Genomic DNA, 16,583 nt, shown 5'->3' on the forward strand with positions numbered 1-16,583 from the left:
CTCTGACCGTAAGGCTGATGCACTGCCAACGCTGGTCCTGACTGCGAGGCTCGGGCTCTTTCACATCGGCTCTTGTGTTTGGAAAATGGAAAAAAAACAAAAACAAATATATTTCTCCAAGAGACTGTGCTATGCCCAAATCACCCTGAATCCATAAAATTAATTAGTACTTAGGTCAAAACTTCTATCTACTGTAAGTGCTTCATTCTGTTTTTTCTAACAGTTATAAGCCATTTCAAAATTATCAATTTCCTGTCAGACTGACTCAAAGAGGCAAAAAACATTTTGTGGCACAAGGTGTTACATGGGTGGTGTGTGTGTGTGTGCGTGCGTGCGTGCGTGTGTGTGTGTGTGTGTGTGTGTGTGAAATAAATCAGCTACAGTGAACTAGAGACCTCACTGGAAAGCCTGACTAGGTGGAGGCATGCCACTGGTAAAGAGACAGGTGGGCTCAGGACCCTGAGATGTCTACAGGGACAGGCTAGGAAAGGTGGTCTGGCAGAAGACTGAGGCCACTGCCCCAGGCCTCAGCTGGCCAGTGAGAAAGCACGTTCAGAGACCACGAGAGCACTAACAGCTCAGGAAAAGGTGACTGCCAAAGCCAACTGGCAAGAAGACACCAACTGAAGGGAGTTGCTAAGCCTGTGCCCAATTAAAACAGCACTGAGTTCAGGTTACCAGACAGCAACGGAGCCCGTGGGGAACAGCATATGCAGAGCATGCTACAGGAACTCTGTACTCATGTGCCCTCTGCGTGGGAATTTGTGTCTGGGACAGGCTTAAACATACAAGAAAATGCACTTCTACAAAACTAAGGCACTTGATGGCCTTTCACTGATTTTTCCCCCTCTAGATTTTTCTGGACCAGTGACTTCTGTTGTTAGGAGGCCTCTAATTAGTTCCCGGCCACTTAGCCCCGAAATAATCACACAGAAACTGTATTAATTAAGTCACTACTTGGCCCATTAGCTCTAACTTCTTATTGGCTAACTCTTACATCTTAAATTGACCCATTTCTAGTAATCTGTGTATCGCCATGTGTCTGTGGTTTATTGGCTAAAGTTCTGTCTGGCTCTGGCAGGGCTACATGGCTTCTCCTCACTCCGCCCTTCTTTCTACCTTGGTCTAAAGCTGTTTCTTTATTAATTAATCAATCATCTTCACAGCATACAGAGGGGAACCCCACATCAAACTTCAGCAAATATAAAATTCTCAGGGATCAAAGCTACTAATAATGAGCCAATCAGATGTGTGCTGGATCCCATACTTCTCAAATGTCTTGAAGGCAGAGTCTGTGGAGATGGGAAGTCCCAGTTTCAGCACGGTACCCCACAAGAACTAAACAAGTGAGAGAGCAGGAACAGACATGGGGGAGACTGCACTCCCACCATCCAAAGGGAATAATGGAAGTTCTGACTGAATGCCTGGAGCTAGGCCTCCCAACCCTCATCCAGCAAGCCAAGGAAGCCTGCTCACATTGACACAGCATTTGCACAACGAAAACCTTGCAGACCCTAAGTGTACTCCCAAGGGGGGCTGGACAGGTCACTGCGACCTTTCAAAGAGCAAAGGTGACTAAGAACAGCTTCCCAAATCATGCGAGCTATGACTACAACCTGCCATGGTGCAGACAGAAACATGTGTCATCTTTAACACAACTAACACTCCCTCATTTTCTCTATGTATGCAACAATAAAGATAAAGCTTAGGTTGGAAAAAAGGTTCTGCCTACCCCAAATCCCGACCCCGTGTACAGAGTCGCCCCACAAAGCACAGGAGATCACCACGTGCCTACCTGCTTTGGCTCCCCAGTGTGCTTGTGCTCTTTTTGCTTCTCTTCATATAGACATCTCAGAAAAGAAATAATTAATTCATTCTCTCGCTGCTCGTTCCTTGGCCTCAATTTCTTTAGGAAAAAATACAGAAGTATAAACATTCTATTTATTTTTAATCGTCAACAAAACTGCTAACATCCCCTTCAAAAGGGCTAACAGCATGGAGCTAGTAACTCCGTGCTTTTCTCGATGTTCTCACTAGGGGGCACCAGTGACATTAAGAGTGGAGGTCATTTTTTAAAAAGGACAACAGAGCCCCTGGGCCAGATTGAGGAGCTGATCTTTGATGTTCTTTTACCCACGATAATTTTTTAATATCAGATAGTGGCGGTCAAAACAGTTAATAAGTAAACAGCTTTTAGAAACAGATAAAGCAAAATCTACGCAAATGTAGTTATAATGACTACACATATAATGACTATTTATAAGCTCTTAAGGTTAGAGACCTAGAAAAAAACACAGCAATTGGATCCGGGTCACGCTGTCACATGGTGAAATGTGTTCATTATGAGGCACTCTGTGGCATCCCCGTGAAGCAGGTACTTCTGTGAAAAGCTGCATGCCAAGTTCTCCAGCTGTCCTCCTTTCCCTGCCCTCTCCTCCTCTCTGTCTCTCTGCATCCCTCCCGCTTTTAGTCTTCTTTCTTTACACCCTTCCTAGGACTTTTAATTTGTTAGCACTGGCACGGCACACCACTCTACAAACTAGCACATACAAACTCTAGTTACTTGCAGAAACCAATTAATTCCTCAAGCTTTCCCTAATAGATCATGGTCTCCTCCAGCTCCCAGATCTCTGCATATGAAATACCAGCCACAGTAGTTTTAAATTCATCTAATTCAATACATTACTTTCTGTGACCATAAAAAAACCAACTACCCAAAGTACCCCAGAGAAACAGTACCTGACCCATAGCTTTGCTCCACTGCCTAGTCCTCCTCTTTATCTCCAGACTTCTAACCTGCCCTTTAACAGTCAAGAGGGTGACAAACAGATCAACTACACAGCAGTGGAGTCTCTGGGTTAATGCTATTATTGGCAAACAGCTCCAGCGAATGAAGGAACAGTGGTATTATCCTTAGAGTCCCAAGCATTAATGACAAAGGAAAACTTGATCCAGACTTCCGATGGGCGCTTCCTTAGAAAAAGGTCAGTTTAAATGGCAAGTTTTAAAGGTTAACAAGATGGAACTTGTCAACCAGAACCACACAGTGGAAGTTGCGAGTGGTCATGCGCATCCATACCAGAGACCGACAGCTAAAGACAGAGGGGGACGAACTGTTCAAATTGGCAGAAAATGAAATCGCAAGCAGGCATGGCAGAATAACTGCGGTTGCTGCCCACTGACCACAGGAGCCATGAGACCCCACTGGAACTCATCAAGCATCCCGAGGCAATCCCTGCAGTGCAGCAGAAATGCATTATCTGCAGTGTCACACCTAGTCCAGAAATGAATACTTCCTCAAAATAACTGAAATACGGAGAGGCTACCCTTCTGCACTCACTGAGATTAAGGGTGTGTCATCACCCTAAAATCTCTCATGTGGCTTCATCATTCTCTACCATGGTTAGACCACTACTTCTTTCAAGTTTTTTTTTGGGGGGTGGGGGGGTTCGAGACAGGGTTTCTCTGTAGCTTTTTGGTTCCTGTCCTGGAACTAGCTCTTGTAGACCAGGCTGGCCTCGAACTCACAGAGATCCGCCTGCCTCTGCCTCCGAGTGCTGGGATTAAAGGCGTGCGCCACCACCGCCTGGCGCCATTCTTCTTCTTATTGTTACTGCAATGCCAGCTTGGAGGCAGCTATTTCTGGTGAAGATGGCCAGAGCAATGTGGGGCACTCAAAAGTGCCTAAGAAGAGAGGGAGACCCTGTGTTGTGACTGCCACAGATGGCCCCTAGGTATGTTTGAAAGCCACGTACTTCAAGCTTGTAAAGAAAAAGGTAGCTCTGTGGTATTGTGGGTTCTTTTAGGAGCTGAGAGGCTAATATTCCAAGTGTTTATCCACCACCGTGGACTCTGAGGGCTCAAAGCCAGCTGCCATCATCTCTAGTACCATTTGCCTACTTATTAAGCTTTCTCCTAAAGAAACACTGAGTATAATATACATGTTTTAATAACAAAATAATAAATATCACTTATCACAATAATACTTAATATTATACAAGGCAATTACACTTAAATAATTGGCCTTTGGGAGGGTTTTTCAGAAATAAATTACTCCCAAGGAATTTATATGACATTTTTATATGACCTTTTGGAACTATATGAATTTTCAAATACATTAGTAGAGACTGCCGCCCATCACATGGCTGAGCCTATAAAATATCTTAGGAAAACCATGCAGGTCTTGCTTGAAGACCATCAATGCGCCATCAGAGAAGATCAAATGTATCTCTCTCAAAAGGAACTCCATGGTGGAGCGCAACGGATGAGCTGGGTTTTCCAAGCCAGTGAACAGCATGGCTGCTCCTCTTCTTCAGAGCAACCGAACATCTGGAGCTCTGCACTCTGCAGTACCGGCTGGACACTTCTGCATTTGCAGTGAACCTTTGCCATCGGCTTTTATCAAGTGTCTCTGTTCATGGAGGGGAGGGATCATACCCATTAGACTTCTCACTACCGCAGAAGGGGGTTCTGGGAATGGCCCATACTGAGTCATCAACACACTGTTTAGGGAAAGCTACACGGTGCCATCTATATGAAAGTGAAAACCTGCATTAGGGAGGGGAAGTACATCTTCCACGCTTGCCAGGACGATGCAAGGCACTGATGGCCTTGGCTTCAGTTGCAATGCATTAAGAATGAGATGGCAAAATTGTGTGTCTCAACAACAAAAAACAGAGGCAAATAAAAACTGTGAAAACAGCCTTCAAGGTCATTCGTAAAATTAAAACAACAAAGCAAAAAAAAAAAAAACCCTCCCCTATTCTTTCTTTCTAAAAATGCATGCCACTCCTCCAGAAGGACAATGGAATTAGAGAACTTTACTGAGACACCAGGAGGAAACACAGCCTCTTTCCTGCCCTCCCCACTCCTCCAGAAGGACAAGGGAATTAGAACTTTACTGAGACACCAGGAGGAAATGCAGCCTCTTTCCTGTCCTCCCCACGAGGTGCTGACAACAACACTCAGCTACCTGCTTCTTTGCTTTAATCACCCCTAACTGCAGAACTTGTCAAGTCACACACACAAGTGCACATACACGTACACACGACATTACTTCTCTGTCGCAGTGGACTTGCCTCCTTTGAAAGGGGCCAGAAAATGGCTCTCAGCTCTGGCAGGCATGAAAGCTGTGTTGAGCTCATCGGAGATTCATGGCAAACAAGCCATGGGCTGGCTGACACACTCGGCCAGCCTGGTTTGCCGGAGGCAGCAGCTCCAAGCACGACGAGAGGGGACCTCTGGGTTTGATGCGCACAGTGTATGAGTGTACCTCTGTGTGTGGTGATTTTGTTCTGCTCTGCGTTCTGAGTGTTTTTTACTGTATGACTCTAAACATATAACACGACACACATATTTTCAAAAACGGCAAAAAAACCAATGTTGGAGGAACAATTAGGCTTAAACCCATATATAAATGTCTTGTGACTCCCGCAGTGGGAGATGAAATTCCACGTGGGAAGAGGCTGACAGAGTTCGCAAGGAGCAAAGGAGAGCCAATGGACCCACACCCGGGCCTCTGTCTCCTGGGCTGGGGGTCTTCCCACTATATAATACACAACACTGGCTCGTGTCCCTGTGGGGGTTGACAGTGACGACTCCTCACACTCAGGACACAGGACGCTCCACAAGCAGGCTCTGGTGTGCTTTCCCAACAGACACGATAGTGCACTCTACCTGAACTTCCTCAAAAATAGTTGCCTGCTCCTGATTGGTCAGTGTGGTCAGGTGCTTCTGCAGTTCTAACTTGGTTTTAGATGAATTCATCCCTGTGGGGAAGAGAGAAAAGGACAAAGGGGAAATTCAGTGTGGAGCTACTGCCTTCACATACTCACCCACCCGCTTCAGGACACGGCCACTAGGCAGCAATGTTGTCACTGCGAAGTGCAGGACACCAAACATGAAACTGCTCCTTCTACTGAATTCTCAAAACAACTTCACGAGAGTACGCTCCATCCCAGTTTCATATTCGGGACAACCATGAACACACAAGTTTATAAACTGGCTTCACCACCCGTTTGTACTCTGCCGCGGGTGCGGTTAGCGCTAAATTACTTATTTGGTGGTAAAATACCACAGACAATCCAAACATTTCCTTCCAAAATGCCGAGCTCTTCTAACTAATGAGAACATGAAAACACTTTCCTAATGAAAGGCAAGCAGTACTGAGGTGAAACCTGATCCGCACTTCTCCCTTGAATTCTACGTGTGGCCCCTTCACACAGCAACCGGTGGCCGACCAAGCTCCTCTCACACGTTCAACAGTCTCAAGACCAGCTTGTTAACAATGCAAAGGGTTCTGGGAGCACTTACAAACGACTACCCAGAAGCCCAGCCCCCACTAGAATCTAACATTACAACATCCCATTCCACTCCTGTGGAACCCAGTTCAGGGCCTAGTTTGATGAGTTCTCTTGACGTCAGGCATACACGTCACAGAAGACGTGAAGATTGGGAATGAAAGAATTTGCTAACCCGACTGCCACGGATTAAAGATCAGCTGCTGGTCTCTTCTACTAGTTCAACAGTTCAAGTCTCCCCATGCTGAAGGGAAGCCCTGTTCAGGGCCAGACTAAGCCTGAAGTATCCACGTGAGTAATCTTTGGGCCACTAAGACTATAAGGCCAATTATGAGTCCTTTATTCAAGCTGGTAACTGAGAGCAGACTTCTGCCACCAAAATCTCTCGTCCTGAATTGAGGCACGGTAGGTTTTATTAAGCCAAAAACTACAATTATATCATACCAGAGGTAGGCTGTGGGATAGGGTGGGGTGGGGGTGGGGGGGTGTTCCAATTCAGTTGATTAAAATAATCATTGAACCTCCCAAGTGCAGGTGTGGCTGCATGGGAACGGTCTGCTCAGCAGGATGTGGTTAGAGGCCTGGGGAACGGATAAGCAACTGAAGACTAGGAGTACTTTGGGCAGTTCAACAGTAGGAGCAGTGGTCAAGGCACCTCCATGACTGAGGGCTGGAGAAAACTGGCCAGAGCAGGGAGTCTGCTGTGACTTGGGAAACAAACCTCTGCTTTCCAGTTGAGTTTACTGCAATCCTCAGGAGTCTGGGAACTCATGAGAGGTCAGAAGGCCAGTCAGCAGCCAGCCTCCTCCCTCCTCCTTTAGCTGGATGGAGGTCAGCTCAGCCCCACTTAGTGCTGACCCTATGCAAAATACAGCAGGCACCTCAGCTTCTAGAATGTCATTCTTCCTTACTTTGTCTTCTACCAAGATGGACTCTAAAAGCCCACCATAAAACTACTGCCTCTGCACTCACTACGTCATATGTTGAAGCCTCAAAACAATCACTGAGGTAGGAACTTCGTTTTTAGTAATCCTGAGGTATCAATAAGAAATTGAGACACTGAAATCACATATTTAGTTCAAAGTCATCCACAAATAGGCGACTTGTCTGCCTTGAGAAATCAGATTCCTATGGTTTCCATTGACTCTCTTGACTGGCAGTGCCCAGTGATCCAACACACAAGGGGCTCCAGTGCAGAGACAGGTGGGGGTAGAGAAAAAGCTGTAAGGGGGCAATTCACTGATGCTCCTTGCCACCTGCAGCGTTATGCACAGCGAGAGAAGCAAGCGCATGGCTTTCTATAGCAATAATTCAATAACGAAGCCCAATGGTTTTTGAATTTATTAATAACTACCCAGTAATCACCAACTAAAAATCCTCCCAAATATGAAAAAAAAACCTGTCTCTAATGTAGTCAAGTGTAAACCTCAAACTCTGGAGATACTGAATTGTTAGCAAATGGCGGAAACTGTAAGCTCTTAAGGAAGTTAGACTAGAATGGTTAGGCTATGGAAAACCTCATGAAATCCTAAATCTCATCCTCTTCTTCTTCATAGGCTGGATGGATGGATAGGCCTGCTGACTGGCCCTGGCCAGACTTCAGATGCCTCATACAGTAAGTAGATCCTTCTACCTCAACTCAGCATTTTGTTTTTCAGAAAAAGCATGATTAATTTCAGCAGTCCTCAAAATGTTCCTCTAAACTCTGAAATAAGCAAAATACTATTCAATACCATAGCAGTTGTATGGTTATACAATTCAAGTAAGTAATCCAGGATAGATTTGCTTCTTGGAAGCTGTGTAAGCATATTAGCATTGGGTATCTAGTGAAATCACATATACAATGTATTTATTCTATACATTCTGGGGCATAACTTGTCTACATCAACTGCTTAAGGATTTTACAAGTCTTTCAGCTACAGTTCTTTCTAGACTTTGTGGAGTGCTTGGTCAATTCATAACTTCCTAATAGAATACTTCTTTTTTTCTTTTTGGCAATACTAGGGATTGAACCCAGAGTGTTATGCAAGCAAGGCAAGCACTCTTACCACTAAGCCACAGCCATGGATTTTGGAGTCTTTTAGATTTTAGGATTAGGGACACTCAATTGGTAATGACAAGATGGTTGGTGGGTGTTCTCGATGATGGAACCTGAAACCTCATACATGCTTGGTCAGTGCTCTACCACTGAGCTATGCCCCCACCAGAGACTTTTACAGTAATATACAATGATTTTAATAAATTACTCCATTCCACTTACTAGGACTGCAACCACAAAAATCAATGGACCCCTAATCCATCCATTAAGTCATTAGTACTTCTACAAAGGTGGCCTCTCCTAATTCACCATCTAGTCCTTTAAAAATGCTTCCCACGCAGTGAGTAAAGCACACACTCCCCAGACTTCTCCTGATACTGTTTCATGTATAATGGATGCTCTCTACAGTTTCCTGCCTTGGTTGGGTTTTATTGTGCAAAAGAGAATTGAGTGATTATTATTCAAACTACAACAGCGAAATCTTGATCACGATTAAAAGTTCCAGCTGTAACTTTTGAACACTCAGGCCAGTGCAGATTTCCCAAATGGAACTCAGCAGCAGCAAGCTCTGCAGATCACGATCTCCTCTGTCTGTAAGGCCAAAGTCACCACTGGCTTCTTAACAGGCCTTGGGGCATCTCCATCATCATTTGCCTCATCTTGACAGCCCAGGGAAAGAGCCAGTGAGCTCTCTGTTGGGATCTTTTGTTGAAGCAACATCTCATTCCCAGATACAGGTTACATGCTGTCAGCAAACAGTAACGGCATGGAAACTTGGAAACTGGTTTTAAAAATGCATCAATCACACTCATTTCAAGAGCTTCTGTGATGCTCAAAGTGAACCCTTTCAGATTTTATTATGTCAACTACTAATTTATCTTATTAAAAAATAAACCAGATCAATATTTCATACCTATTAGAATGGCTACCATCATAAAATTCCTTTCTGCAAGTATGCAGAGAAGTCAGTATTTGTGTATGGTGCAAATATAATGATTACAGTACAGTAGAGGAGGGTGAAAGTTAGAGGGACCCACTGTGCTGTCTAGCTGTCAACTCAACACAGCTAGAGCTACCTGAAAAGAGGAACCTCAACTCAGAAAATACCTCCATAAAATCAAGTTATATGCAGCCTGTAGAGCGTTTTCTTAATAGTGATTGATGTAGGAGAGCCTAACCCATTGTGGGTGGTGCCATCCCTGGGCTGGTGGTCCTGGGTTCTATAAGAAAGGAAGCTGGCAGGGCAGTGGTGGCGAACACCTTTAATCCCAGCACTCGGAGGCAGAGGCAGGCGGATCTCAGTGAGTTCAAGGCCAGCCTAGTCTAAAAGAGCTAGTTCCAGGACAGGCTCCAAAGCTACAGAGAAACTCTGTCTTGAAAAACCAGAAAAAAAAAGAAAAAAAAAAGAAAAGAAAAGAAAGGAAGATGAACAAGCCGTGGGGAGCAAGTCAGTAAGCAGCACTCCTCCATGGACTCTGGATCAGCTCCTGCCTCCAGGTCCTTGTCCTGTTTGAGTTCCTGTCCTGATTTCCTTCAGCAATAGATTATGATGTAGAAATGTAAGCCAAATAAACTTCTGCTCCCCAAGGTTGCTTTGGTCATGGTGTTTCATTTCAGCAATAGAAACCCTAAGTAGGACACTCACCATACAAACCAGCAATTTCACTTAGTCAAAAGAACTGGAAGCAGAGACCTGAGCAGACGTTTATACCAATATTCTTAACATACCTGCTCACACAGTCAAAGGGCAAAAAGACCCGAATGTCCAATGGTGGATAAACAGATGCAACTGGTGGAATATTAATCAGTCATACAAAGAAGATTCTGACATATACAAAATGAGCAAACCCAGGAGATACCATGCTAAGTGAAAGAAACAAAAAACAAGAAAACACATCCCACTGATTCGACCACACAAGGTAGCTAGATTAATTCACTTTGTAGAATCACAAAAAAAAAGGGTGGGGTGGGGCTCAGTAGTAAGAGTGCTTGCTCAGCAAGGAAGTGACCTGAGTTCAAAGCAGGGCATCCAGCTTGTACCTATAACTCCTGCCCTAAGGACAGAGACAAGTGGACCCAGCACTCGCCAGCCAGATTGGTCCAGTTGGGGAACCCGGTCTTAGGCCAAGGCAGAAAATTACAGAAGAAACCCACCCCCCCCCACACACACCCCCACACCGGAAAACAGAAAGGAGAATGGTGGTTGCTTGGGGCTATGGAAATGCTACAGGATGATCAGAAGGTTCTGGAGGTGACAGCAATGAGGGTTAATCCACACTGTAAATGGACTTAAGGCCACTGAACTGCATGTTATTTGTTTGTTTTTTAAGTGAAAATGACAAATTTATGTTTGGGTATATTTTTTCTCACAATTACTTAGAAAAACAATTTTTTAAGGTCTAGATGTCAATATAGCCTTTCTTTACAGAATTATAGTTTGTGTATGACAAGTATTTCTTATGTATACACAAGAAATGATCATATCTTTGTTTTTACAATTGCATAATTTAAATCATGTAACAGTCTCAAAAATCAACACACAACATACAACACAACACAACACACAACACACTTAGAAATCTTCCTACAGATAAGACAAGATGCAAAATGAAAAAAAAGAGAAAACAAACACCTTACTTTCTGGATTCCTTCAAATGAGCCTGACCACCACCAGTACCCTATCTTCCACCCCTCTGCTGACCCACACCAGATTCTACTGCTGCCCCCAGAGCATCCCTTGCTCGGGATCCTTCCACTCATGAGACTGGCTGACTGCACTAACAACCAGGGTGGTGGATCCTGGGCTTTCTATATGCGAGTTTATCCCTAGACAGCTCTAATCCTCCAACAATGTATTTATAAAGTTACACAATAATTCACTTGAGTTCTCATAAACATAATGAAGATAAAAACTTTTAAAAACAACTTAGCACAGTAACTGGCTCCTCTTAATATCAAATAAAAGCCCGCAAATGCTAAGGTTCCATGTAAACTTCTAGAAGCTCTGGTTAATATGGTCACCTCGTGTTTTATTCCCTCCCGCTGACTCCTCGGTGTGGCCTGTTTTCTGCCGCCCTCCATTAACTGCCCTATGGAGATTACAGGGGTGCTCTACTGGGAAAGCACGGGAGACATTCTTTAGGCCTCACTTTACGATCTCTGTGATGGCCAATCCACATGACCTCCCAGTCTCACTCGGCTCAATAAATGTTTGATAACATTTACTCCCTAACTTCTTTACTACTCCAAGAGTAATGAGTGCTGTAGGGCCCGGGTCTACCCTTGTTCCTGGGGTGCATCTTGAGGACAGTTTCTGGTCAGCCAGCTAACTAAAGCATTCTGTTTGTTCCTGTGCCCCCCCCCCCACGCCCCGCCTGGTGATTAGCTGTAAGGCATTGTTGACTCCATCTTTGGCACGGTAATTTCCCATCTGCCTGGGTGGAAATCCTTGTGCAGCAGCTAGGTATATAAGGATTTCCCCAAGGTTGAATAAACGGCATTCAGCTGATCTTCTTTCAAATGACCCAGGTCTCTGTGTGTTCTTTCAATCTCCAGGCCCTTGTCCGACTTGCTTATGGTACAGTGGCGTGCGAACTGTACCGAGGGTGTAACACAAAATCGGGTGTTACAGAGTGCCTTCGAGGAGAGATGGCAAGACAGTCCTTAGCTTCGTATCCATCACACCCAGGAAAACCTCCTGTCACACAGAAGACATCCACTGCCCAGGGTGAGTTCACCTGTGACACAGCCCTCGCCACAATCCCTCTGCCACGGATGCTCCCACCCAAGGCGCTTGTGACCCAGGCCGACAGTGCCTCCGACTCACCCTCGATCCTCTCACAGAGCTTGTGCAGGCCCTGCAAGGGACAGCTCTCGCACAGCTGGGCTGGCGCCTTGGCAGTCTGCTGCACAGCAGCCACGGTGAAGGCCTGCTTCAGAGTCATCATGATCTCATCAACCTGAGCACAAGAACAGTGTCGACAGAAGTTCACAGAAGGGACTTTGTCTAGTTTTTCACAGACTACCAGAACATAGCGGGAATGACTGCTAGGGCTGTGGTCTGTAGTCTGAGGAGGACCACGTACAGATTCAGCCCTCTTAACACAGGTGAGGTACAAGGTAAAATCTTTTTACTAAGTACAGAGCAAGTGCATCTGGTTCAAAGTTCACCAGGATTCTTTTTTTTTTCTTCCCTGTTTCTTTTCAGTACCAGATCCCACGACATGGCTCAAATGGGTTACGAACTTACCTGCCCTAGAGTTCTATAGCTTGTACTCTCCCTACCTCAGGCCTAAGTGCTGGGGTTTACAAAACAGGGCCACCCCACTGTGGGAAATGAGGTTTCTAAATGCTGCATAAGGGCAGACAGTGAAAGAAAGCATGTCTTTCAAAAATATTGAAACCTACAATGAAAATTCAAATGAATTTCAGATGCATAGCAGAATGGGATTGGTCATGGGTGAATAACGAAACCAAACATTGCCATGTCAGCAAGGCTCTGCACGAGGCTGAAATCCCTCATGAGGCTTGCAGCGGGGAGTGTCGTCCGCTTACCAGGGCTTCATTTGTGCACTGGAACACGTAACAGACAAAGTGAAAGCCGCCGCTACCTGAGCACTCCCGGCAGATAAACCCAAAGTGGTCCACGTGCCTAATGCCCTGTGCAAGAAGGAAGGGGGGGGGGGGGGACATGTAAGTGGTACAGAGAAGTACTGCTGGCAGGAACACAGCTTCATGGGGACACTGTCCCCTTCAAAGAGCACTATGAGATAACTGCTCACATATTTTTACATAAAGATAAGCATCCTACTAAAATGTTACTTGTATCATCTCACAATGAGAGTCAAGGTTTGCAGACAGAGATACAGGGGAAACGGAGGCGGAGCTGAGGAAAGGCCAGCAGTCACCAGAGGAGTAAGATGCCAGAGCACCACGGGTAAGCCATGGGGCACGTGGCGACACAAGGATTATTAGGAATGGGTTAATTTGTACATAGAGCTAGCCACTAAGAAGCTTGAGCCACCAAACAATTATAATTAATATTAATCCCCCAAATGATTACTTCAAAAGCAGCCGTGGGGACCTGCAGATGGGAGAGAAATGGGTCCAGGGACCAGACAAGACAGAGGACAGACTTCCAGCTACAGATCACAGCTACAGAAAAGCTACAACTTTGGGGTGTGTGAGGAGAGCACTAAGGAATAACAGGTACTTTAAAAGTCAACAGCACACCACATTAAGAAACATCTCACACACCAGCACACACCAACAAGTATGTACACACAACTCACATATATAAAGGTTAAAAAGAGATTCAAAATGTGTTTGAACTAAAATCACAAGCAAATCCCTGAGCAGGATGAAGAATGAACAAAACATTACTTATATGCCAAGATGAGCAGCTGTGAAGTCTCTGAGACTAAGGCCAGGGCTCTTCCGGTGTCCCACAAGCTCTTTCTCATAAACAAGCCTTAACGCATAAGCTAGATCTGAAAGCCACAGGGACAGAAGCTGACAGAGGGCCTTGTCGCTGCCTTCCAATTCTACCAGAAGCAATTGCGGCAGCTCTAATTTTTAGACTTATTTAATGTGTATGAGTGTTTTACCTTGACGTATGTATGTGTACTGTGTACATGCCTTGTGTCGTGGAGGTCAGAAATGGATGATCTTTTCCCAGGAACTGGGGTTAGGAATGGTTATGGGCCCTCAGCAAGAACAAGTGCTCTTAAACAGCGAGCCATGGCTCCAGCACCAACGGTTAGTTTCCACTGTCACCCTGACACGATCTAGAATCACCTGGGAGAAGGGCCTCTGGGAATGTCTGTGGGTACTGTTTTGATGACATTAACTAGATAAGTAGATCCACACTGAATATGGATGGTACACGGGCCACACCCTGGAATGAATGAGAAGGGGACCGCAAGCTGAGCACCGTAAACAACTAGACCTCAGAACTGGGACAGGAATAAAACCTTTCTCCCTGAGCTGCTTTTATCGGGGTATTTTGCCATAGCAACAGGACAGGAAACTAAAACAGCAAGCTAAGTCCAAATGAAATATCTTCTGTGACTATTAATTCTCAAGGCCTCTGACAGCATTGCCATGTGGAAGTACAGGCTCGCGTAACTTAGGGGTCAGAAGCTCTTCAGGAAAGAATAAACTACCACACTACTCTAAAACAGCATGGTGCATGTCCCTGATTCCAGCACTCAGGAGGCAGAGGCAGGTGGCATTGGCTGCATAGAGAGACCTTAATATCTAACACTAACATTTTAACATTCCAACAAAATTAGGATCAATCAAGATTCTGACACTAACGTCACTTTCAGGCAAGTATTTTCCAGCCCATATCCTGATCTCAATCAATGTCCTCCATCAGCAAGCTAAGAATCTAACAGAGGCTGCTATGTAGGGCATGCCATTTATCAAAGTTTCTTCGTGAAGTCTTCTCTATTCAACTTGTTAAAAACATTACTTATTATCAAAATTGAAAACAGTATCTTTATGACCACTTAATTAGCTTACATTTTAGAGTAACAAACAACTAAGATTTTTACATCTTAGTACAAAAATGAAAAGTTAGAATATAAGAAAAAAAATCACCAAACAGTAACATAAACGATCTCTTATTTGCCAGGACAATCCAGAGAAAACTGGCTCATCACAGTTGACAGATTCCTCCCAAATCTCTCTATGAAACACAGCTGGAAGACTAACAAACACAGAAAGTTTCATGTAAACACTGCATTCTGAGTAAACCCCCTCAAAGGTAAGTACAATCCATCACAGTTACAGGAAAAGTAATAATGAAAATACAAGAGATTAAGAATTTCAAGACTATGAATTATATATAAAACATATATAATTCTATAACATAGTATATATAAAAACAGATATTAATTACATACACCATGTGCATATATATCAAGCATGTACATATTTCAATTATACATAAGACATGTGCACACACATATACATACCAATTATATATAAAACATGCAAATACATAAAAGCCCTTGGAAAAGGCAAGAAGAAATCAATACCACTATAACAGGGGAAAAAAGGAAGGTAGATAATTTTCTCTAGCACACTGTTCTAAAAAGCAAAATTGTTAATTTTAGGATTATAATTTACCTCAGTAAATGATGAGATAAAGAGACATGGAATCAAGATTAAAAACCTGCTGTTTTATACAACATTGCTTCTCCTGTGTGCATTAGAAGAACTAGAATTTAATTAGTAATTTGTCTGCATTTACCTGAGAGCAAAAGGATATCTCCTTAAAATTTTTCTCCAGTGCAATCTTTTTGGTGTCAGGGCTGATGAGGTAAACTTCAGACTGGCCAATCTTAAAAAACAAACAAACGAAAGAAAAAAAATGTGTTTCTTCTGAAAACTGATTCATTATACACGTCATGGCCTATGAGGTAAGGATAAAGGCAAGCTCTCATAAAACTCTGTATCTGTAAAGAGTTTCAAAGGTTATAGCTTATGCCACGATGTCAAGTGACAGGAGAAAAATTCCTATGTGACACAGCAGTAATCCGATGACAGTGACAGTAATGGCAATAATAATAATGATCCTTCAAGTCCACACCCCCCTTCAAAGGGAATTAGTTTTCTGTACAAGTGAGTATTCCAGAAAACTACAGTTTCTATCTAAAATTTCCCAAACACCTTCGGAGCAGAGTGTCCTAATGCCAGGCTGGCTATGGGAGTCTGTAGTGATATCTGTGTTTTAACAAGTAAAGCTTGCCTGAAGACCAGTGCAGTCAGCCATTAGAAAGTCCTTTACCTCTCAGAACAAAGGGATGATCCTGCCCTCAGACTGCCACCTCAGACTTCATCCTCTGACCGAAGGGGCAATCCTCAGACTGCAACTCTCTCCACCATTCCTCAGACTGCATCAAGCTCTTGTCCCCTCCCGCCTTCTAGTCCTCTCTCCGCCCAGTCATATCCCTCCTGTCTCCACCTCCCTAGAGCTGGGGTTAAAGGAATGGGATCCTAAGTGCTGGAGTCACCTTTGTGTGAGCTTTTTAGACAGATTCAATGTTAAGTAGCCCAGGGTGGCCTTGAACTAACAGAGATCCCTCTGCCTGGGATTAAAGGTGTATGCCACTACTGGCTGACCTCCAGTGGCTTAGCTCTGTACTCTGATCTTCAGGTAAGCTTTGTTTGTTAGATTACAAACAAAACATCACTACAGAAGTCTGCCTCCCTGACCGTTACCTCCATACGCTGAAGTT

General features: G+C 44.2%; 1 protein-coding gene across 5 annotated transcripts in view; it reads right to left on the reverse strand.

Moving 5' to 3' along the window:
* Tbc1d1 (TBC1 domain family member 1) overlaps positions 1-16,583 on the reverse strand; it is a 180,018-nt gene that overhangs the window by 69,869 nt on the left and 93,566 nt on the right. For all 5 annotated transcript variants that reach the window (XM_041671269.1, XM_041671268.1, XM_041671270.1 and 2 more), the window contains 5 exons: positions 15,596-15,685; positions 12,892-12,996; positions 12,164-12,296; positions 5,677-5,768; positions 1,796-1,906 (listed from right to left, as the gene is read on the reverse strand). In XM_041671269.1, coding sequence (XP_041527203.1) covers positions 1,796-1,906; positions 5,677-5,768; positions 12,164-12,296; positions 12,892-12,996; positions 15,596-15,685 — 531 coding nt within the window. The remainder of the gene's footprint in view (positions 1-1,795; positions 1,907-5,676; positions 5,769-12,163; positions 12,297-12,891; positions 12,997-15,595; positions 15,686-16,583) is intronic.

Source organism: Microtus oregoni, unplaced genomic scaffold, assembly GCF_018167655.1.
Source record: "Microtus oregoni isolate MIOR12 unplaced genomic scaffold, Mior012 000021F_ref0000039, whole genome shotgun sequence".
In the NCBI taxonomy this organism is placed as follows: Eukaryota; Metazoa; Chordata; class Mammalia; order Rodentia; family Cricetidae; genus Microtus; species Microtus oregoni.